The sequence below is a fragment of the Rhinatrema bivittatum genome, chromosome 1 (assembly GCF_901001135.1).
Source record: "Rhinatrema bivittatum chromosome 1, aRhiBiv1.1, whole genome shotgun sequence".
Classification (NCBI taxonomy): domain Eukaryota; kingdom Metazoa; phylum Chordata; class Amphibia; order Gymnophiona; family Rhinatrematidae; genus Rhinatrema; species Rhinatrema bivittatum.
Window position 1 is genome coordinate 273,923,650 of NC_042615.1, and position 20,705 is coordinate 273,944,354.

Below are 20,705 nucleotides of genomic sequence, written 5' to 3' on the forward strand. Positions count from 1 at the left end.
GGCAAGCAAGTTGGGGAGGGGAGGCTCTGGATGCTGTCCCAAATGTGGGACCGCCCATAGCATTCTTGGTCATCAGTTTTGGTCTTGTCCTACTCTTAGATTATTTTGGGGGAAAGTGCATAGCTATCTTCAGCTGATGTGTACCCTTAAATTCTCCTTTCATGTTAATGTCTTTCTCTGGGATGATAGCCGAGGTATATTTTTTACAAAACCGACCACTCGATGGTGGTTCCGTCTTGTGCTCTTATTAGCCAAGAAATGTATACTGCAGAAGTGGTTGACTGCTGATCCCCCCACCTTGTCACAATTGCGTAATCTTATGCATCAGACTTGTTTGTTGGATAAGTACATATCTAAAGTGGAATGGTATCGCCCTCGAAGGCTTTTTGTTAATCGCTGGGAGACATATCTTTTTTCTTTATCTCCTTCAGCACGGAGTTTAATTATTAATGATCTGTCTATATGTTAAAACTGACTATGTAAACATATTTTGAAGCCTGATTCTTCCTTGTTTTCGTACACACCATATTGTTTATATCTGATGGCCTGGGTGGGGGAATGTTCAGCTCTAGGTTTTGTTCCTGATTTGCTCCATGATGTCTTTTCCGACTTGCAGAAACCCGGCTGGAAAGATGCATACGTATACTTAATTAGAACACTTGTACAAAAATTTGACGTCTCGGCTTGTTGCCTTATAGTACTGTTTATTATTGTCAATAATCAAAAAATAAAATAAAAAAAATAAAAAAATGGCAGCAGAGGGATGAAACCTCATTTAGTGCCTTGCAGGCGCACAGAATCTACATGGAGAAAGCACGCAAATTGGGATAACTCTCAGACAGTATTTATTCCACCAGGGGCAAGCAAGAAAAAGTACTGCTAAAAAATAAAAAGGTCAGTCCAAAGTATTGCGAAACTGGAATAAGTTGGCAGCTCATGCCCCGAAAAGCACCAGGGGTCCCTTTTCGATATATTTTGCATTTTGCCCTAGGGAAAGACGAGAAAGAAAAATGTTCTTGCAGCATTAAAAAAAAGGTTCTGCAAGCCGGATGCATGATCAGCTGGATCCTGAGGGAAGGGAACAGATACTGCCCTTTGATTTTATGACCAACTAAAGTGCAATTAGAAGTTAAAAATAGTGTTTGATGTTCCTAGTATTTTATGATATTTCTTGCAGCTGTGATCTAAGATGTTTATCAGAGCTCCATGGCTGCTCAATTAAACTGGAATATAGTAACATAGCAATGAGGACAGAAAAAAACCAAATGGTCCAGCCAGTGTGCCTGCAAGTTTCTTATGGTAGTAATTGCTGCTCCATGCAGGTTACTCCCATGTGGCATGTTTTCTCAACATAGCCGGATAAGTGTTTTTTATTTTGATAATAAAGTAAACAAACATACAGAAAATAAAGCCCAACAATACTTGTCTATCAAAAATTGACAAAATACATTAAAAGACAGAAATCAGAAACCAATCTACTCTTCAATATCTGAAACAGTAAATATTCTTACACCTTAGGAAACCAGGATTAGGAAAGACGGTGTAGCCCCCAAACCAGCATGACAATACATTGAGGGCCGGATTTTAAAAGGGTTACGCGCGTGACCGGGCTTACATGCACTGGGCCTATTTTCAAAAGGCCCGGCAATGCGCATAAAGCCCCGGGGACGCGTGTCAGTCCCGGGGCTTTATTAAAGGGGCATGAATGGGGAGGGGTGTGGGTGGGGTGGGGCGGTCTCGGGGCGGGGTCAGAGGCATCAGGCACAGCGGTCATTTGCCACTGTGCCAGGGATCGCACACCGGCAGTTGGCCGGCATGCACAACTTAATTCATGTCCTCATCTCCAGAGGTCCCTGTCGTCCAGTTGTCCTAGTTGTCCCGATGCCCTGATGTTCTGGTGTCCTGAGGTTCCGGTGTCCTGATATACCAGATGTCCTACGTTCCAGTCCTGATCCTGATGTCATCTTCGCCAGCTTTTCTTCAAGCTTCCAGGTTCCTTTCGTCCATCCTTCCTGGTGTGCCTCTGTTGTGGTCCATGACCAGCCCATGGGGGGCTGTGTAGGGCACTTCATGGCTCAAGGCCTACCTTCAAGTTTGCAGCGCAAACCTCCGGTAGACCCTTGCTTTTAATGTTCCTGATTCTGAGTTCCAAGGTCTGAGTCTTGAATCCTGAGTCTTGTATCCTGTTTTCGGTCTTCGGAGTACTTTGTGCCTGCTTCTGTCCATGACCTAGACTCAAGTTGGATCCTGCTCCGCTTCAGCTTGGTCCACGACCAGCCATGGGTGGCTGTGTAGGGTGCACCTTGGTGCAGGCTTCTCCTGAATCTCTGCCATGTTTTTGGATCCAAGTCTTCACTTCTTCTCTGGAGTCTGCTTCGCTTCCGGCATGGTCCGTGACCAGCCATGAGTGGTTGTGTTAAAATGTCTGCAGTTTTGAGACTTGTAGAATTTACAGGTTACACAGTCCTATGAGACTCTACTATCTAACTGAGACCTAGATTTATCAGTAAGCTATAAATATAGCAAAAATAGCGCCCATGCTAAAAAAGGGGGCATGGTTAGGCTAATTTCCCTGCTCCCGCATTGCATAGGTAATTTCCATAAGTTGTGATAAATGTATCACACCAATACAAATTTTCATATCGCTGATTAATCCACTGCAGGCGCGTTACCGACCAAAAAGGTTTTTGTTATAAATGCCATTCAGTGGGAGGGTGGAAGGGGGGAGAGAGAGAGAGAGAGAAAGAGAGCGAGCAAGCAATATGTATCTTTACTATTTGTACTACTGTAAGATGGTCACTTTTAACTCAAGGTATGAACATCAAAGTTGACATCACTGAAATCTTTCTGTCATTTGGAGTGATGAAGGGTAAAAGAGGAGTTGATTTGGACAATGTACTCTCTACCTAGTTTAATGCACTCTCTACCTAGGTTTGGTGGTATAAATAGTAAAGTTACATATTGTCTCTCCTCTGTCGTGATTTTTTTTTTTTTTTTGTATCCTTACCTGGACTAAATACCTTTTTAGCAACCATTTGTGGTGGTCTATATTTGGACTTGAGTCTATTTCTAATGATATTTATGCCAGATAAAATATATCTGAGATTATAAGAAGAGATATCTAGGTGATTACATTTTGCTGTAATGACTAGAGTGCTGTATCAGCAAATTGTGCTGAGAGCATAGCAGTGCAATTAATGGTGCCAGAGTCATGAGAATTAAACATTTAAGCTGTTTGATTACCTTATATATGAATTTTTCTTTTCTTTTTTTTGTATTACCTTAATTAATGTTATTAGCCAAACTTCATTTCACTGTAACACCTCTACACTAGGATGTTTTTTATTTCTTTGGCTCCTCTAATTGATAGAACAACATGGTACAGGTCTCAGTGAGTCTGCATTCTGCTTTTAGTATGTGGCACCAGCAGGACACAGAGGCAACTCCATCTAAAGCCAAACTCTCCAAGTGGTATCAATGCTTGCATGAAGTTGGACAGAGCAGAGTTCCTAGGGGACATTCTAATGGTCTAGAAGCAGGGATTCTATCCAATATAAGGCTATAGGGAAGGCAACAGGAGGAAAAACACCTGAAAATGCAACATTTTTTACTGAACTATGGGCAAAGACAGTATAACCATAATGAGTTGGATATATAGAGTAGTGATACATGAACACCCTGATTATTTTTTTTTAATGTTATGTTTATTGCAGTTTTATATAATACACAAGAAGAATATCTGGTAAAAAGCACATTACTGAAATATCAAATCAAAATCACTTAACACAAATATCAATATATTCTTGTAAGTCACCTAGTTGCAGAACCAAGAATAAAATAAAGAGCAGAGAGGCATAAGAAAAAAAAAAAAAAGGAAAAGGCAAATAGAGGAGGCCACTTAATCAAAATAACACTAAAGACCTCTGGCCTGGCTGGTGAGTAGCCTGTTATCAAAACCTAGATCACGACATGTCTGACCTTTTACACTCAAATAAGAAACAAAGCTGAGACAGTTAGAAAAAGATATTTCTAATATCTTACAATGTACCCAAAGCAAGCGCTTCCTGGAGCATTGGAAGAAATTTCTTTCTGCACTCACGTATAGCTTTGTATAAATCAGGAAATAGCCACGTATTTTGACTGAGAAATATTATATGGCAATTGTGAAAAAACAAGTGCGTGATTGAGTCCCTATCCCTTGAGTTATTTCCCCCTTAGATGATTTCTCCAGTAAACCTGTAATGTCCAAATTATCAAATGATAGATGACCTTCCCTGTGGGACACAATTTGCCCCCAGATTCATTTGCCAGAGGGTAGAAAATAGACCCTAGCAATGGGTAGTAGAGCCTCAGAAGGGACGTTCAGGACTTTCTGCAGGCATTTTCTAAACAGATCAAGTGGTGCACTGGCAAAACCTTTTGGAAAGATTAACTCATGGACATTTAGATTTCTGGTGTAGTTCTCCAGGTTTTCAACCTTTCAATGCAGAACAGATTTATCCTGCACCTACCCCAACTTGGTAGCAGAGAAAGGAGTGGGTACACTGCTCTAACTACCCAGTCTTCTCCACTTGCTCTGTAAGGGATACTTCATTAACCTGCATCCATGCATGAATGCCTGAGGTTAACACAACCAGTGAGGAAGCTGCCCGTTCCTGCGCCTGAAGGTTCCTTTGCTGAGGGAGGCTTGAGGGCAATTTTGCAGCTGGACAATGAGATGTTACTGAGTCCCGGAGCGCTGGCTAGTCCTATTGTCCCAAATTGAGATGCCTGTGATTGGAGTGAGCACTGCTAGTGTTTCATCTGTTTCAGCAGAGCTTGTTGGTCTTTCCAGTAGACTTACAGTAAACCTGCTATCATCACCCTCTAACTTGATTTTAAATACACATTTGGATTTGTGAACATGTGACTCATTTAATAGCACGGCGGGGGGGGGGGGGGGGTGCAGTACTCAAAGGCATTTAGCCAGATAACTTGTCATATACCAAACCCCCAAAGGTAAAGCAGGGTGTGGGAGGGAATATGTAGAGACTGATGTTACACTGATGAAGAGAAAGAGGAATTGCTTAACTTGTATTTCTGTTTAGTATTCACTAAGTAAGGGCTGGGAGTAGGATCACAGAAGACTGCCACAAATAGTGAGGTAAATTTCAAACAATTTACGGACAACTATTCGCGAGGAGATAGCAAAACTAAAAGTAGATGGAGCAATGGGGCTGGACAGGATACATCCGAGTGTGTTAATGAAACTTAGGGCAGTTCTTGCTGCTCCACTATCAGACATTTTCAGTTCTTCTTTAGAGGCCCGGGGGCATGGTTTCGGCCCGGGGCAGTCTGGGGGCGTGGCCGCGCCCTTCCGGAACTGCCCCTGGGTTGCGTCTCGGCGTGCCAGCGGCCCGCTGGCGCGCGCGGATTTACTTCTCCCTCTGGGAGGCGTAAATCCGCGGACAAAGGTAGGGGGGGGTTTAGATAGGGCCGAGGGGGTGGGTTAGGTAGAGGAAGGGAGGGGAAGGTGAGGGGAGAGCGAAAGAGAGTTCCCTTCGAGGCCGCTCTGATTTCGGAGCGGCCTCGGAGGGAACGGAGGCAGGCTGCGCAGCTCGGCGCGCGCCGGCTGCCCAAAATCGGCAGCCTTGCGCTCGCCGATCCTGGATTTTAGCAGATACACGCGGCTATGCGCGTATCTACTAACATCCAGCGTACTTTTGTTTGCGACTGGTGCGCCAACAAAAATACGCGAACGCGCATTTTTAAAAAATCTATCCCTAAGTGTTATTCTGAGTTGATCACAATTAAAATATATACATCTTTCAGTAATTAAAATATACAATGACGGTTTAGATTATGTCCTATGCAGTAAAGAATGGCCAAAAAAAAACCACATCGGGCAGCCAGTGTCACAGAGTGTGCTCAAGAGTAGCTCCCAGGAAGGCCAGAGAAATGAAAGAACATTTAAAAAAAACTCCTGGCAGAGATGAGAAGGGCCTGGGGATAGAGTTCTGTGGTGATGGAGGGCCCAAACTCCAACCTCACCCAGCTCCAGTAACCTAAATAGGATGAAGAAACAGAGGGTGGGGACTAGCAAAATAGGAAGGAAAACAATGCAGCTAGATTGGAGTCTGGAGGAGAGTAGCTGTGAGAGTAACAGCCTCCTAGATTGGTTAAAGACCGAAGGTATGCCTGCCAGAGGAACAGGAGCTGTTGGGTAGACTGTTTGACCCATAGCCAAGGCCACTGAGAAGCTAATAGCTACGCTCAGGGAAAGCGGACAAGACCTTATTAACTTTGCAGGGACATCTATCGGGGGTCCCGCACAAAGCCAGGGGAAGTACCATGTCTCAGTATGAAAGTGAACTGCATCCCCTACAAGACGAACCTTCAGTAGGTCCCACACATAAATTATGAAACCTGGCTTGTTTTCCCACAAAGCTACATATATGGCAGCTCCCTTATTATATCATAATTATAATGAGCCCACTGTGGTGCTGTAACTCCCATTCCAATGCATTCTAGTTCTAACTGTCAGCTTGTGAAAGTATCAGGACAAAAACTGGAGTGCACTATGGAGTCGGAAAAGTGGGATTGGACTGAAATTTATGAGGGCATCAAGTTAAACTGGTAGCATTATTTATTTACGTGACCATAGTCGGAAAAGAAACCACTACCTGGCACTGTATGCGGTTTAGCAAGTACAATCGAAATCCTTTTTTCATGCCAATATCTTTGCTATGCAAATTTAATAGCAGTTCATCGGAGGCACTTACGTCCATATTGAATTCTTGCCTTGGATGATAACCCCCGTGAATTTAGTGAGTCTTCTTGCATCAATTTCAATCCATTGGTTTTTGTCCTCCTGTTCGGCACACCAGCCACCATCAAAGAAATCATCATCGTAGAGTCCAGACTAACAAAGAAAATAAACTAATCATGAAGGAAGACAGCTGTCAGAGGTTGTCTTGCTAGTAAAAGAGAGTAAAAAATGCAGTAGCATATCTGCTTCCTACTTAGCTTTCCTCAGTAACACTAAGGGCACAAGTCACTAAGGCTTTTCTTCCATTCTGTGATGATCATGGGCAAAGACCTTGTTGAATCAGGTTGGCTAAGATGGAAGGGTTCTTAAAGCTGCGAGTGGCTTAACTGAGGGAGACAGTCCTAGCCACTTCCGTTAACCTCTTTAAAACTTAGTTGAATGGACTTCAGACACAGAGAGGCAGATAGGGTAGGGTGGTGTCTGTTTTTACAAACCAGTCCTATTTTTATAGAAATTGTCCTATGAAAGTAAGATAGGACAGATAATGGTCCTGCTTTTCAATCTGGCTGTACTGTATTATGGTACAAGAAATTCGGCTGAATTTCATACATGACACACATGGGCAGATCTAGGATTTTAAAAAAGGGGGTTCAGACAGTTTGGTGCATCCTCCTCCTCCTCTTTCCCCACCTCGCTCTTTCTCCTCCTTCTTCTCCCCTCCTTTGTTCTGCTGGTTCCATGTGTCTCACCATTATTTCCCCCACTCTTCCCAGTTTCCTCTCCACCTACATCCTCCCATTACTCTTTATTCTTCCTCCTCGCCCCCAGGATCTTCTCTGTTTCACTCTCTTCTCCCTCAGGCACCTCTCCATCCTCCGAAAATTCATCTCTGGCTTCCTTCCCTCACAAATTTCCTCTTGGATTCCTGCTGCCCTTGGAGTCCTCTGTACTGCTCCCCCTCCTTTCCCTTAGGTTCTTCTCCATTTTTCCCTTCTTTCCATCTTCCCCCTTGCCCCTCAGATTGATCTCTACTGCCCCACTCCCCAGTTTCTCTCCATCTCTCCCTTTTCTTCTTCAGACTCCTCTCAGTTTCTCTGGGAACATTAGTGGAGACCAGCAGGGTGGGGGCACGGTGAGCAGGTGCTCCCTTTCTCCATGGCTGCTCTTCCCCACAGGGTGAATGACTCCTTTGTAATCAGCAGGTATAGGACGGGAGGAAAAGGAGCCGCAAGGACTGGATCGTGTCCCAACACTCTCTGCCACTGATCCGATTATCTGGGAGGAGGGGAGATGTAGAAAGATCAGCCTTTTTAAATGTGGCGTACCAAAGGGATGTTCTGTATTCTGCGGATGTGTCAACTCAATGGCCACCCCTAGAGGCAAGTGTTATGTTGCCATTTTCCACCTCTCATGTACTGGGTTTTTCTCAGTCACACAGGAAGTGGCACTCACCTTCCTGATTAAGGGAATCATTGAGAATTCCATTAATCAGGAATGGAGAAGACCCCATGGGAAGTTTATTAACATTGTAATATTTCAATGCAAATTCAGGGATTTCTCTGTTTGCTTTCTTGGATCAGGAAGGAACTTGTTTTTGGAAACATAAGATTCAACGGCATATAATTTCTGCCTTCTTGTGGATCACTACTAACAAATAATTGCTGAGTTTTAGACAGCTTGACGCAAACCATCTAACTTGTAAGAAACAACATAGGAAAAAAAAATCAGCTGCTTTCTCTTTCCTACAAAAATTCAAAACACTGTAAAAACATGTTCTTTCTTTCTTGTTACAAAAATATCATCTTTTTATCTTTATTTATTTAGTTAGTTAGTTAGTTAGTTAGTTAAGAGTTTTTATATACTGCGGCACTTTTGGAACATCACCTCGGTTTACAATAAAACATAATGCAGCAACGGGATTTACAAGAAACACATGAAAGAACTAACAAAAAGCAACAGGCTTTACATTACAAATTCATAAGTTAACAGGAACTGCATAATGGAAATGAGTACAAAAAAAGTACAGATCAAAAATGAGTTAATGGAAATGCTTTAATGGTTAGGGTTGCAGGGTGAACTAACAGGGGAGGGTACTACCAGAGAATTTATATTGAGAGGGGGAGATTAAGAGTTAAATGCCAGAATGTCCGATATACTGAGTGATTAACAGGGGGTGGGGGGAGAGGGTGCATGGAGATCAAGAGTATGCCTGTTTGAAAAGCCAGGTCTTGAGGTTCTGTTTGAATTTCCTGGGGCACAATTCCTGGCAGAGACTTGTGGGCATCTTGTTCCAAACGGCTGGTCCTGCTATGGAGAGTGAGCGTTTTCTAGTGGAGACAAGTTTAGTGAGTTTAGGCGGTGGTGTATGTAGTTTTGCCTGATGCTGCATTCTGGTGGGGCTGTCAGGTTTGCAAAATCTGAATTGCTCTGTGAACCAGTGCATGTTTTGGTTGTCTAAGGATTTATGTATGAGGGTGAGGGATTTATATATTATCCTGGAGGTAATTGGCAGCCAGTGTAGGTGTTGGAGGACCGGTATGATGTGATCGTGACGGTGGGCATTTGTGAGGATACAGGCAGTCGCAGTTTATAGCATCTGCAGGGGTTGGATTGAATTTTTAGGAAGGCCTAGGAGGATAGAGTTGCAGTAATCAACTTTGGCTAGAATAGTGGCTTGGAGAATAGTGCGAACGTCGTGAAGGTGTAAAAAGGGCTTTAGTTTTTTTAGAATATGAAGCTTGAAAAAGCCATCTTTGAGGGTGGAGGCGATGAACTTTTTTAGATTGAAGTGGTTGTCTAGGTTTACGCCGAGGCTGCGAACATGCTGAGAGGAGGTGGTGGAAAGTGATTGTATGTGGGGTATTAGAAACATAGAAACATAGAATGACAGCAGAAGAAGACCAAATGGCTCATCCAATCTGCCCAGCAAGCTATGCACTTTTTTTTTTTCCTGTTACTTGTTACGCTTGGCTCTTAGTACCTTTTAGTTCTATTTCCCTTCCACCCCACCATTAGTGTAGAGAGCAGTGTTGGAACTGCATCTAATTGAATATGTAGCTTAGTTAGGGGTAGTAACCGCCTCAATAAGCAAGCTACACCCATGCTTTTGTTTACTCGACTATGTAATTCAGTCCTTGTTGGTTGTTGTCTATATATAGATCCTCTTTTTTACATTGCCCCTGCTGTTGAAGCAGAGAGCTATGCTGGCTATGCTTTGAAAGTGAAGTAACAGACTTTCTCCCCTGCCGTTGAAGCAGAGAGCTATGAGTTGAAAGTGAAGTAACAGACTTTCTCCCCTGCCATTGAAGCAGAGAGCTATGCTGGCTATGCGTTGAAAGTGAAGTATCAGACTTTCTCCCCTGCCGTTGAAGCAGAGAGCTATGCTGGATATGCGTTGAAGTGAAGTATCAGACTTTCTCCCCTGCCGTTGAAGCAGAGAACTATGCTGGCTATGCGTTGGAAGTGAAGTATCAGACTTTCTCCCCTGCTGTTGAAGCAGAGAGCTATGCTAGATATGCATTGAAAGTAAAGTATCAGGCTTATTTGGTTTGGGGGTAGTAACCACTGTAACAAACAAGCTACATCCCGCTTTTTTGAGAATGCAAATCTTTTTTTTTTCACATTTCCTCTTACCATTGAAGTTGGAGTCACATTAACCATGTGTATGTATATTGAATAAGGGTATTATCTCCAGATAGTAGCCTTCATTCCTGCGAGCCACCCCCTCTTCATTCACGTCCTCTAGACTTGATGGATCCACAGTGATTATCCCACGCCCCTTTGAAGTCCTTCACAGTTCTGGTCTTCACCACTTCCTCCGGAAGGGCATTCCAGGCATCCACCACCCTCTCCGTGAAGAAATACTTCCTGACATTGGTTCTGAGTCTTCCTCCCTGGACCTTCAGCTCATGACCCCTGGTTCTGCTGATTTTTTTCTGACGGAAAAGGTTTGTCGTTGTCTTTGGATCGTTAAAATCTTTCAAGTATCTGAAAGTTTGAATCATATCACCCCTGCTCCTCCTTTCCTCCAGGGTGTACATATTTAGATTCTTCAGTCTCTCCTCATAAGTCATTCGATGAAGACCCTCCACCTTTCTGGTCGCCCTTCTCTGTACCACTTCCATCTTGTCTCTGTCTCTTTGTAGATACGGTCTCCAGAACTGAACACAGTACTCCAGGTGAGGCCTCACCAAGGACCTGTACAAGGGGATAATCACTTCCCTTTTCTTACTCGATATTCCTCTCTCTATGCAGCCCAGCATTCTTCTGGCTTTTGCTATCGCCTTGTCACATTGTTTCTCCGACTTCAGATCATTAGACACTATCACCCCAAGGTCTCTCTCCTGCTCCGTGCACATCAGCCTTTCTCCCCCCATTGAATACAGTTCATTCGGATTTCCACTCCCCATATGCATGACTTTGCACTTCTTGGCATTGAATCTCAGCTGCCATACCTTCGACCACTCTTCCAGTTTCCTTAAATCCCATCTCATTCTCTCCACTCCTTCCGGCGTGTCCACTCTGTTGCAGATCTTTTGATTGGGGGGTAGAGGGTGATGTTGTGGGGGTGAAATAATAAGGAGCTCTGTTTTAGAGGTCTTAAGAGCCAGGAAGTTGTCTGAGAGTAGGGTGCTAATGTCTGTGAGTGCTGAATCCTGCAATTCAGCACTTCATGCATTAACAATAAACATTTATAAAACACTGTATGGAGAGTTAAATACTGTGAGCCCGACAAATTTACCTGGGTAAATTGTCATTGATATTCAATGAAGTACTGCCGATTAGGCACTCTGCTTAATATAGTCAGATAAAGTTCTAGTTAACTGGATAAACTTATCCTACTAACTTCAGGACTGCTCTCCGGTACATCCAGACTTAGGCCAGGATTCATCATTCTGTGCGGAATGATTGCGGGCATAGCGCCACTGTAAAAGGTGGTGCTATTCCCCGTGTTACTGCCAGTGATAATGTTCGAAACATTATCACCGGTAGCAGTGCTGCTGCTGACTTTTCCCTAACTCAGCCTGACTCCTCCCCTCCCCCTAATTTTAATGTTACCATCACGAAAAGGCCCTTTTCGCGTTCAATAGGGTCTTATCGCGTGCGTTAGGTCCTAACGCACGCAATAAGTCCTTAGAAAATAACGCCCTTAGGGCAAGATTCATCATTCCTCGCGGAATGATGAATCTCGCAAAAAAGGGAGCCGGGGCGAAGGGGGTGGGGTGGGCCTGCGAAAGGCCGCAGCCATTTGCACCGTGGTAGTGTGATTTAACCCACTCTCATTTTTTCGATGTCCAGGGGAAGATGTTGGACATATGCTGAAGGACATTGGAGTAGTAAGTGTTTACAATGGTAATTTTTTATAAATAGTATATATTGTTGGGATGAGTAATTGTATTTATATATATTTTAGGAGTTAGAGTGTGCCCCCATGAAGATCAAGAGTGGGTTAGGGAATACCCCTGAGGACGCCCTTGAGGGTGAAACAAGGAACCTTGTTGGGAACATATATTTTGAAAAAAGAAGAGGGGATACATCTATTGAGAGGACAAGAGAAGAAATACAATATTGATAAGATACGAGTTATAGTGTAAAAAAACTCATTGGGGATATTGTGAGCATACACTTTTTTTATGGTGAATCTTTTGTGGGGATGTGTGTTTTGTGAATATGGTATGGTTGGTGAGAATGTGTGTGTGATTATGGGGGGTGATGGGATTAAGTATTAATTGGCATTTGATAGATAATGTTTTATGTGATACATTATGTTGAAAGTATACCTGGTAATTTGTCCACTTTTTTAAGTAGTATGTTGTATACTTATGAATGTGCAGACAGTTTGTAATTTGTAATACAGCACATTTATATCAAACTGTCCATCTTTGAAGTATATGGTTATATTTATATTTTATAATGTGTAATACGGTACATCTAAATGTTTTAAAGTGAAAATATATAAAAAAAATGTGAATAATAAATACATATTGTGCAGGACATGCACTATTACCCAATATATATAGAAGATTTTCATTGTTATAAGTATAGATTGTTGTGATAAATTTTGTGGGATTCCCATATTTGATGTATTATTTAAATTGTTGGGGAATCTGTTAGTTCTCGCGTGGGTTGTGACCAGAAAAGGTATTCATACCATGCCCATTTGAAGGCATAATGTTTTCAGTTTCTAAAGACTAATTTTATACCCCATTAATTTATTAAAGATAGATTGCTACCTGACCACTGATGCTATTTCTACTTTCTAAAGGATAGCACTCAGTAAGTGTTATGTAGAGTCGAGAAGACTGAATGGCACAGGAGACAAATGGTGCAAACTGGAGGATGTGTTTGTCATTATCTTTATTGACATTGAGTCAGACACAGCATATCAGAAAGGGGAGAGGCACCAGGAAAGATTGCATAAATAGGGTGACCATATACCTCCATATCAAGAGGGACAAGCTGAGCCAGACCTAGTTTTACCCCATTGCATGCAGGGAAATGTATATATGTATTCCATAAGAACTATATGATTACCCTATGCATAAAACATTCTTCTGCTTATGATTTTCATACCTGTATGTTGAGGCGTCCCCGGTGGGCACCCAGTCCATAGCGTTTAGTGCTGGAGGCTCGTAGCTGGTAATCCGTCACCCTCAGAGACTCCAATCCCAGTGGAGGACATTCTTTTAAAAGACAAGGGAGAAGAAATAAAGGCCATTATTTTAATCTTTCCTGCATGGCCTGTGTACTAACTCCTTCTTACCATTCTCCATCCCCCTCTCCAGTTACTTCTCATTAGAGGGTCAGCATGCAGAGCCACCACTGTCTTTGCCGCTATCCCTTTCAATCCCTCCCTTAAACAGGGCAAGTACTGACACTACAGTGACCTCCTTTGGCTGAGTACATAATGCAGCTGTGATTACTGCCTTTCCAATGCCCTTTCTTCATCTGAGCGGTCATTTGATCATAGTTGTTACTGTAAGAGTTGAACTTGGCTGTCACTCTTGGACCTCGGCCAAGAACTCTGAATGCAGTTTCAGCAGTAATCCCAGCCCAGGGAGAGGAATTAAAAAATTGAATCCAAGTGTCCTCCTTGGATCTAGCAGCTCAAATCACTGAACAACTGGACTAAGAAAGGCAAACTTTAGCAAACAGAACAAATGTTTTCTCTTGAGCACTAGTCTTATGTAGTAGTAAAATGCCCTCTGGCAACACAGTCTTCTCTGACTATCTTGTAGTACTGCCCTATTTTTCTGTGGGAGAAATGACTTTTGAGAACTCTGCTGAACAGAGCCAGTGTGGGAAAGAAGAAATTAAATTTATTGGACTGTTCTTGTTTCAAAGTGCCATTCTGTTAAGACTACAATGCTCAGGAATTTATTGTGACATTGCAAGCAGTTGAATTTTCTGCCCCACGTTACATTTCACAGTGTTTCAATGTGTTGGGTTTTCTACGGCCTAGCGGTGCTTTCCTGTTTCTTTAGGTTTCCAGCTCAGTTGGAATTGACACCATAAGCATTAATTTCCAACTCTCCAGGGATTTTCCTCTTATTTTAACTCTCCCCCTTCTGTCTATTCCAATCATCACAACAATAGTCCTCAGTCTCTTTCTTAAATGTGGCACATTTTTATTGGAAGACCAATTGCAAAATTGTCATTTCCTAGTACAGACAGCAAGGTGTTAACATTCCCTGGCTTTGTCACCTTTCCCCATATGGGAAGTGGTTGGACTATAAATAAACCATAACTATAACCATAAGGGGTACTTAAATAAGATGTAACTTGGATTAGTCAATCTGAGTCTCCATCTTCCTTCCCTGCCTATTATGCTGGAACCAGCACAATTCCTATGTACAGAACCATGTAAAGTGTAAATAATGATTATTTTTTTATAGCCCAGTTTCTTCAAGTAAAGTATCATTGCATCCTGCCACAGAAGAGTGCTGAGTTATTTCTGCTTCACTGTTTCTCTTGGAGGCGCACACCTGTTTCTGACCCTGAACACTTAGATTGGGCCAGATTGGTACCAGAGAATTCCCACAGATTATGGGTGCAGGTGTACTGATCGAGAGAGATGTTGACAGCTGCAGATGCCCTGCTCATTTGAGCTGATCACCAAGGAACTGTGAGTAGAACAAAAGAAAGCAATTATCTCACAAAGTATGGCTTCTAGCATAGATCTCAGAGCAACTGTAACTAAACTGAATTAAAGCAATTATCAGATATGGAAGCTTAGAATGGAAATGCTGCTGAATAAGGATAAGTAATGGGATGCAATATCCAAGGGCAGACCTACTGAAATTCAGAGGACTGGGATCAGAGAAATATACAGGTGAAGATTATTATTTCTCTTCTTATTGAAGATGATGAATTAATACACATCGGTGAGAGTGTTACCACAAGACAGATGTGAGAAAACTTGATTATATGAAAGGTATAATTTAAATAGCTTTTTTTTTTTTGCTTTGAAAATTATAGTCTGAGGCTGGAAGAGTCCAGGAAATGCTGAAATACATCAATGCTTTGTAGTAATTACAGAGACCTGAGATGCATGGGAGAAATTTTGAAAAATAATCATGTCTACAATATTATGTTGCATATTGCCTGACTCATATGACACCTTGATAAATGCATTGAAATCCAGACCAGAATGTGAATTAACATTGGACTATGTGAAGGAGAGACACATAGATGAATTTAATTGTAGAACTGATGGATTAAAGGAGACAAAGGAAAGCACCACTAGGCACCTCTGTATAGGAAGGGAGAGAAGAAACAAAGGCTTTTCAAACTATCCTCACTGTAGGGGGTGGGGCTTGTGTACAAACACAGCCTAAAAGAGCAAAATCTCCTCATACAGCAAAGGGGAGGCATGACCCAGAAAGACCAAAAATATCTTCCCAGCAAGGCATGTAGCTGACAGGCAGTCACAAATCAAGCCATGTTACCACTGCAGAAAGCTGTCCATTATTTATGTGGATGGTTCCAGTTTTACTCTGGAACTTGTTACTTGTCACTGCTATGCACTTCTTGAGTTTCTCTCTGTGTTTCATTTTTGTGTATCAGGAGGAAAATCTTTTTGTACCTGGAGTAAACATCAATGATGGTCAGGAAATATATGTTTCCAAAAGGAATTGCTGTTTTCACTGTGAATTAGCTCCAGTAACTGACGTTCTGTGATGGCTTGTCCTTGGCAGTGGTGCATGGGTTCCTTTCCCTTTGAGGCAACACATGCATGTCAGTGTCTTTGTGCATGGGGTATGTATAAATCCACTGCCATCTATTTATTTAGCAAATTATTTATTGCATCTGGACATCTGTACCCCAGGCATCTATGCCATGTATGTATTCAGTTCTGGTGTGGGAGTTGGGTAATTGCTTTAGTTTCCTCATCTACACAAATGATTCTATACAGGTTGTCACCTGCCACCCTTTGTGCAACTATGCCTGCACCTTTCTTGATCATGCGCATGTTCTTGCAGAATAGCACAGTAAAGCCCTTGCTTTTCAGGCCTTTCACTGATTGCTGGCTTCCCTTTAGATCTGGCATACACAGCATATTCTACATGAGAATTCTGTGCATGTGTCCAGTCATGATTTTGCATTTAAGCAGTTCTTCTCCCTTCTCCATCACAGAAATACATTTCGCATCTGCTACGTATACTTCATCTTTCTTGCTAAAATGACAGGAGTCAGGTGGCACCTTATAGACTAACTAATTTATTGAAGCATGAGCTTTACCAATTTATTGAAGCATGTGCTTTTGAGGACAGAAATGGAACAATATTTAATGAAGTGAACTCTGTCCTCGAATGCTCATGCTTCAATAAATTGGTTAGTTTATAAGGTGCCACCTGACTCCTGTCATTTTTGCTACACCAGACTAACATGGCTATCCTTCTGAAAATCTTTCATCTTTCATGCCTTAACCAATGTCTGTGAAAATTTTTAGCTGGATAAAAAAAGAGGTATTCCAAGGGCTTTCTGGGGAGAAGTTAAGTTATCTGTCTAACTTAGCCAATTTTGAACTATATCCAGCTGTATCCAGTGTTTCCTGATGACCTCATGTGGTCACATGAACATGTTCCTGTGATAGGGCAATGATGGTTTGACCTCCCAAGTGCAGGAGCAAAAGACCAGATGAATTCCCTGGCTGGTCTCTTGGAAGGTTTTACCCAGCAAACCCAGCAGCAACTTGATTATGTGTCTGGGCTACTTCAGGCTCTGACCCAGCATATGGATGCCATGCAGGCCCAACTAACACTTTCAACCCCAATACCAGCCCTGGTAAACCCTGCACCCGTGCTTGATCAGACCATGGAATCCATGATGCAGCTTCCGCCACCTCCTAGGTCAGTGGCGATCATAAAAGATGTAGAGGATTCCTTAATGTATTCAAAATGTATTTCAAGCTACAGGCAACTCGTTTTTCTTCAGACCGCGTCAAGATAACTTATATATTCTCCCTTTTGGATGGTCCTGCCCTTGTCTGGTCCTATCCCTTATGGGAAAGGGATGAACCTCTCCTTGGGAGCTCATACAATTTTGTGTGACAATTTCATCTGATCTTTGATGAAGGTGGTCTGGCAGCAGAAGAGGACCAGAAGACTCATCAGCATACAGTTCCCAGCAGCCCCCAGGAGAAAACTCCAGAGGTCACAGCAAGTGATCCAGGTCTCAAACTTCACAGCCCCAGCTTTCAGAGGCCCTGCATCCCTTGCAGAAGAATGGACTTGAAGGCTCATCTGCATACAGTTCCCAACAGCTCCTTGGAGAGGATTCTAGAGTTCATATCGAGCGAACAAGGCTTCGAACTCCACAGCTCCAACTTCCAGAGGCCCTACACACCTTGCAGCAGGAAAGGACCAGAAGGCGCATCTGCATATGATTCCCAGCAGCCCCTGGGATAAAACACCAAGGGATCACACAGTGAACTTCCTTACTATACTCTATCATTTACCTTGCTATACCTTATCTGTTTTCTAGACCATATGTATTTTTATTTGGTTTATATGTTTTGATTTTACATGGTAATTGTGTTTGGTAGGAGTCATTTGCTGCAGATTTTATACATAAGGAATTTAATTCAAAACAAGAGTCAATACGTTGGGTAACTAGGATGATATAGGTAGATTAATTGTAGTGTTTTGAGGGTCATTGCCAGACACATATAAAATAAACCCATAGACTAATAGTACTTTGCATTAGCTTTTCATCCCTGCTCCCTTAGGAATGTTTAATCAATACAAATTAATAAAATTATGATGCAGGAAGTAGTCAAGCAATGAGAGGGAGGCTTTCCAGTCTTTTGCACTGAGTGCCACATTTATGATTATCTCCCAGCTGGCAAGAGGTCGTATGTGTGCGCTAAGTGCAAAGAGCTCCAAGCCCTCAGATAATGAGTCCTATCTCTGGAGGCTAGAGTGGAAGACCTTGAGGAGCTAAGGGAGATGGAGAGGTATATAGAGGAGATCTTCAGAGATATAGTAGAGAAGTCCCACCTGAAATCTGGTAGCTCCTGTGCTGCTGTGGAGGAGAAAGGTCATCTGGAAGGAGAGCATCAACTTGATGAGGCAGGAAGCAATCCTGTAGTTAGGACCTGCCTTCAAGGTGATGTAGTATCCTCTCACACAGAGGATAGGACCCCAGGGGTACATGCCCAGGAGGGAAGGGTTAGGACAGCCATTATAGTTGGTGATTCAATTACTAGGAAGTTTGAAAGCTGTGTGGCTGGTGGACATAAGGATTGCTTGGTAATTTGCCTGCCTGATGCGAAGGTGGCGGACCTCATGCCTTCATCTGGATAGGATTTTACATAGTGCTGGGGAGGAGCTGGCTGTTTTGATAAACGTGGGTACCAATGACATAGGAAAGTGCAGGAGGGAGGTTCTAGAAACCAAGTTTAGGGTTTTAGGTAGATAGAAATCCAGAAAGTCCAGGGTAGCATTCTCAGAAATGCTTCCCATTCCACGTGGAGTACTCCAGAGGCAAGCAGAGCTCCAGAGTCTCAATGTGTGAATGAGACAATGGTGCAGGGAAGAGGATTTTAGATTTGTTAGGAACTGGGCTTCATTTTAGGGAAGTGGGGTTCTTTTCCAAAAGAATGGTCTCTACCTTATCCAGAGTGGAACCAGGCTGCTGGCATTATCCTTTAAAAATGAGATAGTGCAGCTTTTAAACTAGATGATGGGGGAAAGCTGATGGTTGCCCAGAAGCTCATGGTTTGGAATAATGTAACTTTGAAGGATACTAAGAGAACATGGAAAATACGGCATCCCAGTAGAGAGGTTGCAATAAATGCCAAAGTGGTCCAAGTGCCTTTAAGTAAATTCCAGAGAGATTCTAAATTACCCTTGTCAAATGATGAGCAATAAGCATACTTTGAAATGTCTGTATACAAATGCTAGAAATCTAAAAAATAAGATGGGAGAGTTAGAGTGTATAATACTAGATGAAGAGGTAGATAATAATTGGCATCTCAGAGACCTGGTGGAAGGAGGATAATCAATGGGACACTGTGATACCAGGGTACAAATTATATCAAAATGATAGGATGGCTCAAATTGGTGGAGGGGTGGCACTATATGTTAAAGAGAGAATTGGGTCAAATAGGATAAAAATTGTGCAGGAAACAAAATGCAATGTTGACTCTTTATTGATAGAAATTCCAGGTGAAAAAGGGAATAAAATAGTACGGTGGAGGGGTTTATTACCATCCACCTGGCCAGAATGAACTAACAAACAAAATGCTAAAAAAATTAGGGAAGCTAACAAAATCAATAGCACGGTAATAATGGGTGATTTCTATTATCCCAGAATTAATTGAGTGAATATTACATCAGGACATTCTAGAGAAGTAAAGTTCCTAGATTTATTTATTTATTTATTTAACACTTTTTTATACCGACCTTCATAGTAATAACCATTTCGGATCGGTTTACATAAAACAAGGGTATAACTGAAGCAATAAATAAAAGTAATTAACAAGAGAAGTGAATAAGGCAAAGTTACATTTAACAAGGAGTAAAAAACTTGGGAAGCTTAAAAGCTGGAAGAAAGGTAAAGGCAGAAGGTAATTAAAAAACATAATACAAAAAGGAATTTGGGTTAGAGCATAAGATGCTTTAACCAGTGAGTGCCAGAGTCCTTCGTTTGAATGGTTGGAGGACCTCAATCTTCTACGTCCAAGTGAGGGAAAAGAAGACTAAGGATTGTCTGGAGGATCATTGAAGGCTTGGTGGAATAGCCACGTCTTAAGTTTTTTCCTGAACGTAATGAGACAGGGTTCTAATCGGAGGCTTGAAGGGATGTAATAAATTATGATAATAAAAAAAAATAATAATAAATAAGATGAAATAAATGACTGCTTCATGGAGCAGCTGGAACAAGAACCAACAAGAGGGAAAACTATCTTAGACCTAGTCCTTAGAGGAACACATGATTTGGTGCGAGAGGTAACAGTGTTAGAGCCACTTGTCAATAGAGATCACAATGTGAACAAATTTGACTTAATAAATGGAGGGAGTGCAAAAAAAAAAATTTACTACCACACATTTAACTTTTAAAATGGTGACTGTGATAAACTGAGGAAAATGATTAGGAAGAAACTAAAAGGAGCAACTGCTAAAGTTTAGCTCAGGAATGGGTGTTGTTTAAAAATGCCATCTTGGAAGCCCAGATGCATTCCATGATTAGATAAAGTGAGAGAGGCTATAATATCTAAAAGAACATATTTCAAAAAATGGATAAGGGATCCGAATAAAGAAAACAGGAAACAGCATAAGCAGTGGCAAGTTATATGCAAAGCATTGATAAGGAAGGCAAACAGATACTTAGTCTTATCCCTTGCTTGCTGCCTGGAGCTGACCCTAGCTGTGAACCTTGATTACATTTTGCCTGCTGCTCACCCTGACTGTTTCCTGTTCCTAGACTCTGTTCATTGAACTACCTAAGTCAT

The 20,705-nt window shown here is 42.1% G+C and overlaps 1 protein-coding gene across 1 annotated transcript in view; it reads right to left on the bottom strand.

Moving 5' to 3' along the window:
* The window catches only part of CPXM1 (carboxypeptidase X, M14 family member 1), a 186,056-nt gene that overhangs the window by 109,072 nt on the left and 56,279 nt on the right, over positions 1-20,705 (bottom strand). Inside the window, exons 3-4 of the mRNA XM_029594938.1 lie at positions 13,322-13,431; positions 6,762-6,901 (exon numbers count right to left, since the gene is read on the bottom strand). Coding sequence (XP_029450798.1) covers positions 6,762-6,901; positions 13,322-13,431 — 250 coding nt within the window. The remainder of the gene's footprint in view (positions 1-6,761; positions 6,902-13,321; positions 13,432-20,705) is intronic.